The sequence below is a fragment of the Callorhinus ursinus genome, unplaced genomic scaffold (assembly GCF_003265705.2).
Source record: "Callorhinus ursinus isolate GAN/ISIS: 27379988/994484 unplaced genomic scaffold, GSC_fseal_2.0 scaffold92, whole genome shotgun sequence".
Taxonomy (NCBI): Eukaryota; Metazoa; Chordata; class Mammalia; order Carnivora; family Otariidae; genus Callorhinus; species Callorhinus ursinus.
Genome location: NW_027397154.1, coordinates 571,478 through 583,509, shown reverse-complemented (window position 1 = coordinate 583,509; position 12,032 = coordinate 571,478). Strand labels below are relative to the sequence as shown.

The following is a 12,032-nucleotide window of genomic DNA, read 5'->3' as shown; positions in this document are numbered from 1 at the left end:
TTTTTTTTTTTTTTAAGATTTATTTATTTAATTGACAGAGAGAGAGAGAGAGAGAGACAGCGAGAGAGGGAACACAAGCAGGGGGAGGGTCAGAGGGAGAAGCAGGCTTCCCGCCGAGCAGGGAGCCCGATGTGGGACTCGATCCCAGGACCCTGAGATCATGACCTGAGCTGAAGGCAGTCGCTTAAACAACTGAGCCACCCAGGCACCCCTGGACAGCGCCTCTTTACCTCCATTCTCCTCCATCTGGCTTTTTCAGTTGGGAAAAGATTGAGTAACCCCTCAACTGTCTCTGGTGTTAACCCTGGAGGGGGCCAGGCCCGCGCCTTAAAGGGCCTCTTATTCCTTGGGAAACACTCTCTAAACTAACACCACGTTTGAGGGGCAGGGTCCTCCCCCCTCCCCCCCATTCTCACCAGGTCCCTCAGCTGTGCCCCATCAGGGCAGGTCACAGGCCATCTCCAAGGACCTGTCCCAACCCGAACAGCGCGAGGCGCACCTGGGCCAAGGGAGACAGGACCTGGGGGTCCTGACGCCCCCTCCCCGCCCGGCCCTTGCCCCACCTCAGGCCTTGGGCCCAGGCCTTCGCCGCCCTGGTTCCGCACCTGCCGGGGCTCGGGCTTCGAGCTGCGGCGGTACTGAGCCTCGGCGTGGGCTTCCGTCCGGCTCCGGGGGGCGGGGCCTGGCTCTGGGGGCGGGGCTGAGCCTCGGCGTGGGGCTGGGTTTGGCTCTGGTGGGCGGGGCCTGGCTCTGGGAGGCGGGGCCTGGCTCCGGGGGTACCTGCCCGCCCTGCGGGGGAGTGTCTGCCCTGTGCGCCCGAGCCCCAGCCGGAGCCCGAGCCGGAGTCGGAGCCGGGGACTGGAAGCCCCTGTCCATGGCCGGGTCCCCCCGCCGCGCCGCGGGCCGGCGACTCCAGCTGCCCCTGCTGTGCCTCCTCCTCCAGGGCGCCACCGCCATCCTCTTTGCGGTCTTCGTGCGCTACAACCGCGAAACCGACGCCGCCCTCTGGCACTGGGGCAACCACAGTAACGCGGACAATGAATTTTACTTTCGCTACCCAAGTGAGTGCGGGTGAGGGCGCGGGGAGCAAAGAGCCCGAGGTCCGCGGTGTCTCGGGCGTCTGTATCTACCCCAGGAGGGCAACCCTCTGGCTCCGGGAGGAAGGTGCCCCAGATTTATAATAACAGCCTTTCTCGGTGTCTGCGGTGTCCCAGGCATTGTGCTGAGGGCGGCACATGCATTATCTCATTTAGTCCATGAAGTAGACAAAGATGGGGAAACCCAGCCTCGAGGAGACTACGTGGCTGGTTAAGGTACGGGCTGTCCAAGTTGAGGGAGCTGGGATTCAAAACCAGATCTGAGCTTTTAAGTGCTCCCCGTCTCGCCTCCTCGTTGGCCTAATTGAGCTTTGCAGGGCTGTTCCGGAGACTGCCTTTCGAGGGCCTCCACCCTGATCACAGGAAAGAGAATCCTCCCTGGCAAGGGAGGTAGGGAGTGGTGTGCAGAAGGTGGTAATGGCAGGTGCTCGCTCTGAAGGCAGCCAAGACTCGTGACACTCAGGCATTTCCTCCCCAGCCACTCAAAACGGGCCCTTCCAGAGTCAGAGTCCGAGCTCAGCCGCAGAGCTTCAGCCCCCAGTCCTGAGAAGGAAGCAGGGCAGGGCCATTAGCCCACTTCCTCGGGGAGGAAGCTGAGGCTCAGAGGGGGCTTGTGACTTGCTCATGATCGCCCACCAGGTGAATGACAGAACAGGGACTAGGACTCAAGCATCCCAAGCAACATCCCCTGCTGGGGACAGAGCCTCTCACAAGAGATTGGGCCCACCCCCTCTTGCAGCTCAGGCCCTGAGCAGCTGGGACCAAAGATACCAGATCTCTAGACTTCATCACCACTCCTGGGCACGGCTTCTCTCAGCCTCAGTGTTCCGCATCAGGGCAAGGGGGAGAAGGATGCCTCAGTTTGAGGGATGTACATTCAAACAAGGCCCAGAGTGTGAGTCTCCTATAAAACCCCCAGGGTGTCATTACCCTGCTTTTCATACGCTGAGCTGGTGGCAGGCTGCCCCTACCTGACCCTCTCCCAGTCCCAACCCCGACACAGTGAGGTTCCTGATGCTGAGGACAGAGAGGGTGAGAGGCACTGGGCCTGAGCAAGAAGTGCCAGACTGCCAGACCTCCAGACCCGCAGGCCCCCAGCCGTCCTCGGCAGAGGGTCTGCAGCTCCTCCTTCCCATGTTTCACGTCAGCCCTGTCTGCACAAGGTGAGCCACAGAGGCTGGGATGGCAGACTCCCAGGGGGTGCATTTGTCCAGACAGGTAGAGAGTTGGGAGGGAACAGCCCCCAGGCTGAGAGAAGTAAGCTCTTGTCCAAGGGTCTGACCTGGCTGCCTGCCAGGACCCCGCATTTGCTCCTCCCCTGGGCCTCACTCAAGGCCTCGACGCCCTGCTTGTCTCAAGGTTCCCCCCGAAACGCGCCAGCCTGTCGCCCCCCTGCTGCGGCGGGGGGGGGGGGGGAGGGCTCTCCTGGGACACACAGCTCTCCCTGGGCTGCAGGAAAGGGAATGGAGTGGGGATCTTACCTCTTTGCTGCCCTAGGTTTCTATCCCTGTGGACTTGGGACCCTGGCGTGGGGGAAGGTCGGGGCGGAGGGAAGCATGAGGTCTCTGGAGCCTGGGGCTTTGATGAGCCGGGTCTTCCCCTGCCCCTGAGTCCAGGGGAAGGGGTCAGGGCCAGAGGGAGGTGTAGCCACGGCCCTTTGGTTCGGGAGATGAAAGGGAGTTCTGCAGCTGGTGTTGAGCTGTGGGACTAGCCAGTGCCAAGGACATGGCTGCTCTGAGGCTCTGTCTGGCCTCTCACTGCAGGAAGGGCCCTCAGAGCCCGTCTGGTCCACTCCCCTCAGGTGTGGAGAGATGGCCAGAGAGGTCATGGGGCTAGCCAGCTAGCCAGGCTAGAGCCAGGGCTCTTGGCTGCCCAGCTGCGCAAGCCCCTCCTGTCCCATGAGGCTAGTCATGGAAAATAAGAAAGAGGAGAAAAGACAGGTTGATGGGACACAGCAGCAACCATGAGAAAGAGTCTAAGAAAGCAGTATGGACGGGTCCTGCGTCACACGCCTCTGAGACCTTACCTTCGGGGACAGGGGTTTCGGAATCAGGATCTAACTGGAAGACGTGGGGGAGGGGGTGTGACCTCTAATAGGAGAATAGGGCGGGAGGGAGCAGAGTGTGAGAGGAGGCAGCCTCCCCAGCTCACCATTCCCTTTTCTCTGCTCCTCATGTTTATAGCCCCACTTGACAGATGAGGAAACCAGGGCTCAGGAGGTTAAGTGGCTTGTCCGTGGCCACGCAATCCAGCGGTGGTTTTTTTTTTTTTTTTTTTTTTTTAGATTTTATCTATTTATTTGACAGAGAGAGACACAGCGAGAGAGGGAACACAAGCAGGGGGAGTGGGAGAGGGAGAAGGAGGCTTCCCGCGGAGCAGGGAGCCCGATGCGGGGCTCGATCCCAGGACCCCGGGATCACGACCTGAGCCGAAGGCAGCCGCTTAACGACTGAGCCACCCAGTCGCCCCACCCACAATCCAGCTTTAACGGTCCCCTTGTTCCTTGTTATTTTGTTCAGGAGCCATCCAGTGGGTCAGGGAGAGGCAGTAGGGAAGGAGGGAGGGTAATGGGTATCTCTAGGGGACTTTTATCTTCTCTCCAACCAGAGGTGCTTAGGTTTGGTGGCCACAGCCGATGGACAGTCTGCAGAATGTTCCCCAGTGAAGGAGATTTCTTAGTGTTTAGACTCCCCCAGTTGAAAGGTCAAGGGACTGAGTTTTGATTGAAAACAAGCCCAGGGTGGGAGATGTAAATATTATTGCCACTTAAGGCAAGCTCTGGGGCAGTTTCTGCACGTCAGGGGCACAGAGCCCGGCAACCCAGCCGCCTTTGCTGTCCTGCTGTCCTTGGACAAAAGAACTTTACTGTTTGCACAAGAAGAAAAGAAGCCAGACAGTGAGGCCTCAAAGAACTTAGGTTGCAGGCTGACTTATAGGTGATGCTTCTTTTCTCTTGGGTTTTAAGATCTGAGAGGGAAGAGAGAGCTGGGTGATTCGGGAGTGCACAGGGCTGGAGAAGTGGCACGGTGTTGGGGACTTTTAGCAAGGCCAGTGGGCCTCCAGACCCTTACCCCCCCCCATGGCAGCTGGGGGGGGGCAACTGAGCTGCAGACCCCCGCTTCCAGCACCCACCCAACCCTCTGCCAGGGGCTTGCAAACCCGTTCCCAGTCAGCCCACACCCAGCACAAAAAAGCAAAAAAAAGTTTGCGTCTCTCGAAGTTATGGGTCACGTTCTACGGTTCAATAATACATTTTTGGCCTGTCGGTGCTCCTTCAGATGAAACAAAAAGGTGACCATATTTTTTCCCCTTTATGATCTGCCTCTTTCTACAAGAGGTTTGAGGTCATTTACAACAAAAACGTGATGAGTACGAGAAAAGAAAAGCAGGGAAGCAGAACACAAATGATGAAGAGCAGTGATGAGTAGTAAGTGCCTCAGTCGCCCCAGCTGCGAGGCCAGTGTGGCTCCGAGCTTCCAGGCAGCCAAGAGAAAAGGGAAGTATGACCAATCACGTGTTCTCATCAGAGGCTAGGAAGGCTCGCGTGAGTGGTTCCCTGGGTCCCTGAGGTCTGTGTTGCACGCTCCACGAGGGCAGGGACAGGGGCTGCTGTGACAGCCGTGTCCCCAGAGCCTGGCACTCCAGGTCCTGGTAAAGTCCCGTTGCAGGAATGCAGGGAAAGCCGCTGGGTTTCCTGGGGCAAGTGACATTTGCCAGCACTAAGTTCCAAGAGAAATTTCTCACGCGGAACTATAAAAGGGGGGTTTAGGGTCAGAGTTGACCCTGTTTCTCAATAGCTTATTTACACTGTGACTTCTGACAGCACTCATGAGACTCCTTCTCTGGCATTTCTCAGTTAAAGCCAAAGATACAGCACGGAATTACTCTAGGCAGAGCTCACAGGGCCAGGCGGGCTGAGGGTCTCACTTAGGTCACGTCTCAAACCCTATTTACACGGCGGCTGGGGGAGGGGTGCAGAACACACGGATACTGAAGCGAACTCCTTGTATGTATCTCATTTCCAGCATCACCGTAGATGATTTGTATTAGCCTCGTCTATCACGCATGCATCACAGAAAGCAAACAGAAAGGCTATAGTCTCCCTGTCCAGGAACCTCACTGACACTTAAAAAAATTCAACTAATTCGTCTATAGAATGAACATATTCAGATTATAGAAAGAAATGCACGGAAAAGCGGAACCCTCCTTCCCCAAGCCTCTATATCGCACAAATCCAGGGGTCGCCAATAGCTTGGTGTGCCCGCAGCACCCCGCCCCCACCCCTCCGTTCCGTTCCTGTCCCCGAGGAAATCCCTGTTCACAATTAGAGCTATTTCCAAAAATAAGTAAATAAATAAATAAAGCTATTTCATAAATTATTTTTAAAAGGTTTAAAATCCTCAAAATGGAGAGGTACGGGGGCGCCTGGGTGGCTCAGTTGGTTAAGCGACTGCCTTCGGCTCGGGTCATGATCCCAGGGTCCTGGGATCGAGCCCCACATCGGGCTCCCTGCTCCGCGGGGAGCCTGCTTCTCCCTCTGACCCTCCCCCTGCTCGTGTTCCCTCTCTCGCTGTGTCTCTCTCTCTGCCAAGTAAATAAATAAAATCTTAAAAAAAAAAATGGAGAGGTACGGATTCTGAAGTCTGAGGGATGGAGGTTAGACGTGGAGGAGGACTATCCAGCAGAAAGGGAAAATTGGACCAAGCCTGAAGGGGGAGATGATTTGGAGCTTGGAGGGGCAGGGACCGCAGCAGGAGAGAGCTCGGGCAGGACTGCCTGCCAGGCAGGTGTAGGAGACCCAAGGACAGGCCAGAGAAGAGAGCAGAAGGCTCGGCTCCAACACGGGGACAGCAGAGAGGGTCTGGGTCCCACTGCTCCGAGCCGGCCAGCTCTGCACGGGTGACCCAGGCTGGGAGGCCCTGCCGCAGCTGGGGAGTTTCAGAGGCTCAGCTCCAGCCTCCAGGCGGCCCTAGCCGGTGAGAGTTGCCCCCCCTCCCAGCCCCAGCAGGGTGGCTGATGGGATGGGTGGAGGCCGGAGCAGCCCCGAATGTCCCCTGCAGGTTTCCAGGATGTGCACGTTATGGTCTTCGTGGGCTTCGGCTTCCTCATGGCCTTCCTGCAGCGTTATGGCTTCAGCAGTGTGGGCTTCACCTTCCTCCTGGCCGCCTTTGCCCTACAGTGGTCCACGCTCGTCCAGGGCTTCTTTCACTCCATGCACGGGGGCCACATCCATGTTGGCGTGGAGAGGTGGGCAGCGGTGGCCTCCCCGGCTCCTCCCCTGCCCTGGGCTAGCTGGGAGGCCCCTGCCCGGTGGGGGGAGCCAGCCCCAGCCCTGTCCGTCGGCTCCCTGACCTGCAGGGGATGTGTCCCAGGTGCGGCCTGTTCCCGCGGCCGCCCACACACTCAGCCACACCTGCCCGTCTCTTTAAGCCCCTTCTTACCCAAGAGCTGTTGGGCGGATGGACAGCTTCCTGGAAAAGGACGGGGTTCAGAGGCGCTGGTGGTTCAGGATCTGGTTCTTCCGCCCCTTGTGGGCTTTGCTCTCTATGTCACAGAACCTCCCTGAGAATGCGTTCCTCGTCCCCGAGGAAGACAATATGAGCCCTCCCTGCCTACCAGGGAAGGGCCCAGACGCCTAGGCTCCCTGCCTCCTGCCCTGACCCAGCCCCAGCCCCAGCCCCGCAGAGTCACCCTCGCCCGCCCTTCTCACCCTTCCGTCCTGCCTCCCCAGCATGATCAACGCAGACTTCTGTGCCGGGGCTGTGCTCATCTCCTTTGGTGCCGTACTGGGCAAGACTGGGCCGGCTCAGCTGCTGCTCATGACCCTGCTGGAGACCGTGCTGTTTGGCATCAATGAGTTTGTGCTCCTCAGTCTCCTGGGGGTGAGTTGGGTGGGGCTGGGGTGAGGGTGGGGACCTTCAGGGCCAGGCCCCGAGCAGGGAGAGCATGGGGCCAGGGGGGAGGCGGAGGGCTGCTCCTCCACCTCCGCTCCGTGTCCCCAGGTGAAGGACGCAGGAGGCTCCATGACTATCCACACGTTCGGGGCCTACTTCGGGCTGGTCCTCTCGCGGGTCCTCTACCGGCCCCAGCTGGAGAAAAGCAAGCATCTCCAGGGCTCCGTCTACCATTCCGACCTCTTTGCCATGATTGGTGAGGCCTGGGGGGGGGGGGGGGGGGGGGGGGGGGTGCCAGAGAGGACCACCTCCAGGCGAGGTCTCAGGGTGCTGCCTATAGTCCTTGGGGTCCCAAGAGCCCCAGATCTGTGCTCATCATTGTCAGCAGTTTTTTTTTTGACAGGTTCTTGGAACTCAGCCCTGGAGTATGCACATGCCCCAGACCCGTTCCTGGGGGGGGCCTTTCTGAACCAAGTCTGACTGCACCAATCCTTGCTTAAAACTCTTCAGCCCCCACCCCAAGTCAGAAGCCAGACTTAGCCGCCCCTGCCATTCTCCCCATCTCCTACCTCCAGGACTCTGCCCCTCTCACTGGCCCCCCCCAGGCGATCTCCCAGAGGCCCCCGCAGGTCACTGCTGGGAGCAGTCGGGTCTGACCACCCCCACCACCTCTCTCTTCCAAGCATGTGCCCCTACCTGGGCCTCTGCCCCCCTCTCTGCCTTCACAAACGGGGCAGGAAAGGAAATTGAGATTTTATTTTTTCATAGGTGGTCCTGAATAATGACCAAAGTGCCCATTCCCACACTAAAAAGAGAGGCTGGTTTTGTATTTCTTGCTCACCTCCAGGTCTGTGGTGAAATGAGGTGGATGTTTTGGCTAGAAGTCCGGGGCTCCCCGAAGAAGGCGTGCTTCCCCAGGAGGCTTACACCCCAGCTCTCCTCTGTCCCCTCCTTCCAGGCAGGAAGCCCTGCCTCTTCCTCCCTCCCCCTGCTTGCCGCTCAGAGGACACACGTGTGAGTGTGCTGGATTCCACGGCAGGCCGTGGGGCCGCAGGGAGAAGTGATCTTGCACACCCAAGACCACTCAGGACAGCGGGGCAGTCTCCCAAGCCTCCCGACCCTATGGGGTCCCCAGCCTTCCCCTCACCCTGTCCCCTGGCTCCGCCCCACCCTCCGGGACTGGCCTGGGAACCCCACACGGGGAGGCAGGACATATGGACCTCGGGTTCTTCCCCCAGCATGCACAGGCCTGTCCATCTGGTGCCCCACAGACAGAGGCCCCCTCCTGCACCTTGTAGGGCCCACCTCCCCAGGGGGTGGGTGAGGCTTTAAAGCACATTATTTCCCTAATATGAATATCAAGTTCCCAGTTTGGTGCCTGACATGTAGCGCCCTTTGCCTGTTTTTCTTTCCTGTTCTGATGCTTAACAAGAAAATGTCAGCCATCTGTGGTCCTCAGGGGAGTGGCTCTTGTCTCAGTACCCCTGATAGCAGCCCCTGGCTGGGTACTTCATGGCCGCTAGGCCATGGGCTGAGCGCTTCCTACACGTCACCCCACGCAGCCCCGGCTCGGGGGGGTGTTAGCCCCACGTCACGAGTGAGGACACCGAGCATGCTCAGGGGCAACCTGCTGCCTCTCACTCTGCCGGCCTGCCCCCCATTTAGGCACCATCTTCCTGTGGATCTTCTGGCCCAGCTTCAACTCTGCGCCCACCACGCTGGGGGACGGGCAGCACCGAACAGCCCTCAACACATACTACTCCCTGACGGCGAGCACCCTTGGCACTTTTGCCTTGTCGGCCCTGGTCGGGGAGCACGGACGGCTGGACATGGTAGGGGTGGAGGCTGAGGAAAGGCCGAGGGATGGGTCGGGGGAGGAGCGATCTGAGACCCAGCAAGGCCCATTTGCCAGGGGAACAGGACGCGGCACAGGCCCGGGGCCCAGGTGTGTGGGGTCCTCGCAGGAGGAGACCACAGGACAGCAGGAGAGTTAGAGATCAAATTGCAGAGGGACTTCCAGAGGCAGGAGATGCCGCTGTGGTGGACTGGGTGGGGCCAGACTGGGCGTGCGATCTGGAAGGGCCTCCCGTGCCCCCCGCCCCTGTGCTCCCCCAGGTCCACATCCAGAACGCCGCACTGGCCGGAGGGGTTGTGGTGGGGACAGCAGGTGAAATGATGCTGACACCCTTTGGGGCCCTGGCAGCTGGCTTCCTGGCTGGGACGGTCTCCACGCTGGGGTACAAGTTCCTCACGGTATAGACACCTCCCACGCCCTGGGCAGAGCAGGGGGTCCTCAGCGCCTTCCCTCCCACCTCTGCACCAGCTTGGGGGGGGCGGGGGGGGAGGGGCACTCATGACTGTGTCCTGTCCTCCAGCCCATCCTTGAGGCGAAATTCAAAGTCCAAGACACATGTGGTGTCCACAACCTCCATGGGATGCCTGGGGTCCTGGGAGCCCTCCTGGGGGTCCTTGTGGCTGGGCTGGCCACCCATGAAGCTTATGGAGAAGGGTGAGTCCTCCCCATCCCTGACCCGCCCTGAGGTCATTACCCCCCAGGGCGACCTCACTCCCTCTCTTCCTCCTTTTGTGGACCAACACAGAAAGCAGTGTCTATTTTCATTCCTTCGTTCATGGATAAGGACAGGAAGAGATAGTGACCCTTAGGACCAGTTTGCACATCGGGGGTCGGAGGAGAGGGCAAGCAAAAGTGATCCTCAGACTGAGTCTTGAGAAGCGTTTGGGTGTCTGCGGGCCCAGGAGGGTGAAAGGGTGTTCTGGGCTCCCGTGAGTCCTTTGGCCGCTGCACGAGGTAGTGCAGTGCGCTGGCGGGCTGACCTGGTGCTCCAGCCGCGGGTCCGCAGCTACCCCCTCTCCCTGCAGCCTAGACAGCGTGTTTCCGCTCGTTGCCGTGGGCCAGCGCACCGCCACGTCGCAGGCCATGCACCAGCTCTTCGGGCTGCTTGTCACACTGACGTTTGCTTCTGTGGGGGGGGGCCTCGGAGGTGAGTGACCTTGGCTGGGGGCGGGGGCTGGCAGGAGCTCCGGGGGACGCAGAAGACAGAGGAGCGTGTTGGGGGGGGGGGAAGGGCCACCGGATCCCACCTCCCTGACGTTCATTTGCTCACATAATCATTGAGCACCTGCCTTGTGCCAGGTGTGGGCTGGGGTTGTAGAGTTCAGGGGTAACCTCGTCTGGAAGTGGGCACCTGTTCCCTCTGGTGCCCAGAGGAGGGCGGGGCGCCCTAGGGGCTGAGCAGGGTCCCTCTCGGGATCTTGGCTTCCCTGTACTGCCCACTCCACCCACCAGAGGGCAGCCCGACCTCAGGCTGAGGCTCTGAAGGGGCCGCCGAGCTCGGGTTCCTGGTAGGTGCCGGCTGGGGGGCGGGGCGGGGACGGGAACACAGATCCGTCCACCCACACAGACTGCCCACTGATGCCCGGTCAGACAGTCCTTCCCGGTGTCTGGCCTCGCTCCTTGTGGCCTTCAAAATAAGACCTGTGGTTCAGTGTGCCCACCCCTCCCTGCTCCTCCCCCCAGATTCTCATTCCCCAACAAGATTGGATTCGTTCCCTCGTGTAATTCCTCATTTACTCAATCAACACCGTCTGCCCCCCTCCTGGGGAGGAGGCCACAGAAAGCTCAGGAACGGTGTTTGCGGCAGCATCACCAAGTGGGCCCGTGACTGTCTGTAGGAACCAGCGAGGCGCTGGACTTCTCTGGCCTCGTTTCCTTCACAGTGACCTGGGGGTCAGGTCCAGCTTGCGGGGCTGCGGTGGGTGCTCAGGAAGGGCCTTGCTGAGCCCTTGGCACAGGGCCCCGTGCACAGTGGATGCTCCCCAAATCCGGCTGTGCTCTGTCTGTGGCAGGTGTCCTTGGAGACCGCATGCCTCCCAGCCCCTCCCCCTCCCCCCTCCCCCCACCAGGGCTCCTGCTGAGGCTGCCCTTCCTGGGCTCCCCTCCGGACCCCCAGTGCTATGAGGACCAGGTTTACTGGGAGGTGAGCGTGCCTGCAGCCCCTCAGACCCGAGCCCTCCCTCCTGGCCTCCCCTTCTATGATCCCACCTGCCTCTTTCCTTTCTGCCCGTTCAGTCTCCTCTGGGGGACCCCTTCCCCCCCCAGCTGTGGTCTTCAGCCCCCGGGAGCTGCCCCTTCACCTGCTCCCCCACCCCTGCCCTCCAGGTGCCTGGGGAGCCTGAGGATGAAGCCCAGGGCCCCCTGAGGGCAGAGGAGCCAGACACCCGGGCCTAACTTGCTTCTAGCCCTCGAGAGAGGATGGTCTCCTTTAAGAAGATGGTACCGGCTACCAGAGGGAAGTTCCTTTCTAGCTGCCGTCCCTCCTGCTGCAAGAAAGGCTGAGTGTCTGCGGCTCTGGGGCCAGGGCGGTGGCAGGTGGGGAGATGGGGGGCCGCACCTGGCAGAGGTCGGGGGAGAACTCAGCCCCCCCCCCCCACACCACCACCCCTCGGGGCCTGTTTAGCGAGGCATCCGACATGGCAGTTACAGCGAAGTGTGTGCCAGGCCCTGCAGTCGGGGTGATAAATACCACCCGTACCAAGGACTCCGACTTCTTTTTGTGCACTGGGAATGTGGGGAGTTCCTCTCTGGCTCTAACGCACAAAGTTGGAAACCCGGGGGGGGGGGCCGGGGGCCAGGGGGAAGGACCTCGGTGCCAACAAGCTTCCGCCTCACTGGGCACATGGCGCTCCCTCAAGAATGCCAAATTCTACCAGGTGGGTGCCCAGTCTGGGCTTGCTTGCCTCCAGGGACGGGGAGCTCATTCTCTCCCAGAAAGTCTGTCCTGGGACAGCCGCGCTGCTGGCAAGGTCCTCCTGCCCCAGAATGGCAGCTGCTCCCGCTGCTGACTTGCGCGGGAGCCTGCAGGGGCCGAGAAGGGGAACAGGGGTTGTTTGCCACTGAGTCCCTGGAAGTAGCCAGCCTCCAGGCACGCCTTCTGCCCCTGTGAGTGTGAGGCGAGGGCAGTGGGAAGGGCCAGGAACCTGGCTGCGGGGGGGGGGGGGGGGGGGGGGGGGGGGGGGGGGG

The 12,032-nt window shown here is 60.4% G+C and overlaps 1 protein-coding gene across 3 annotated transcripts; it reads left to right on the top strand.

Annotated features, from left to right (window-relative positions):
• The first annotated feature begins 807 nt into the window (after nt 1-807).
• Nucleotides 808-11,544, top strand: RHBG (Rh family B glycoprotein). 3 transcript variants are annotated; one of them, XM_025858808.2, is made up of 10 exons: nt 808-1,061; nt 6,158-6,344; nt 6,829-6,979; nt 7,100-7,247; nt 8,657-8,823; nt 9,107-9,244; nt 9,367-9,500; nt 9,872-9,993; nt 10,916-10,989; nt 11,172-11,544. In XM_025858808.2, exons 1-10 carry the CDS (start codon nt 875-877, stop codon nt 11,238-11,240), a joined length of 1,377 nt encoding a protein of 458 aa, XP_025714593.1. In that variant the 5' UTR covers nt 808-874; the 3' UTR covers nt 11,241-11,544. The 3 variants fall into 3 exon arrangements, with proteins under 3 accessions (XP_025714593.1, XP_073744660.1, XP_073744661.1); XM_073888559.1 differs by having other exon boundaries at nt 10,859-10,989; XM_073888560.1 differs by lacking the exon at nt 9,107-9,244.
• Nucleotides 11,545-12,032: the final 488 nt, after the last annotated feature.

Coding starts and splice junctions, on each gene's coding strand:
- RHBG (XM_073888559.1), top strand. CDS start 875: ATGGCCGGGTCCCCCCGCCGCGCCGCGGGCCGGCGACTCCAGCTGCCC. Junction 1,062..6,157: donor ATTTTACTTTCGCTACCCAA/GTGAGTGCGGGT, acceptor TGTCCCCTGCAG/GTTTCCAGGATGTGCACGTT. Junction 8,824..9,106: donor AGCACGGACGGCTGGACATG/GTAGGGGTGGAG, acceptor GTGCTCCCCCAG/GTCCACATCCAGAACGCCGC.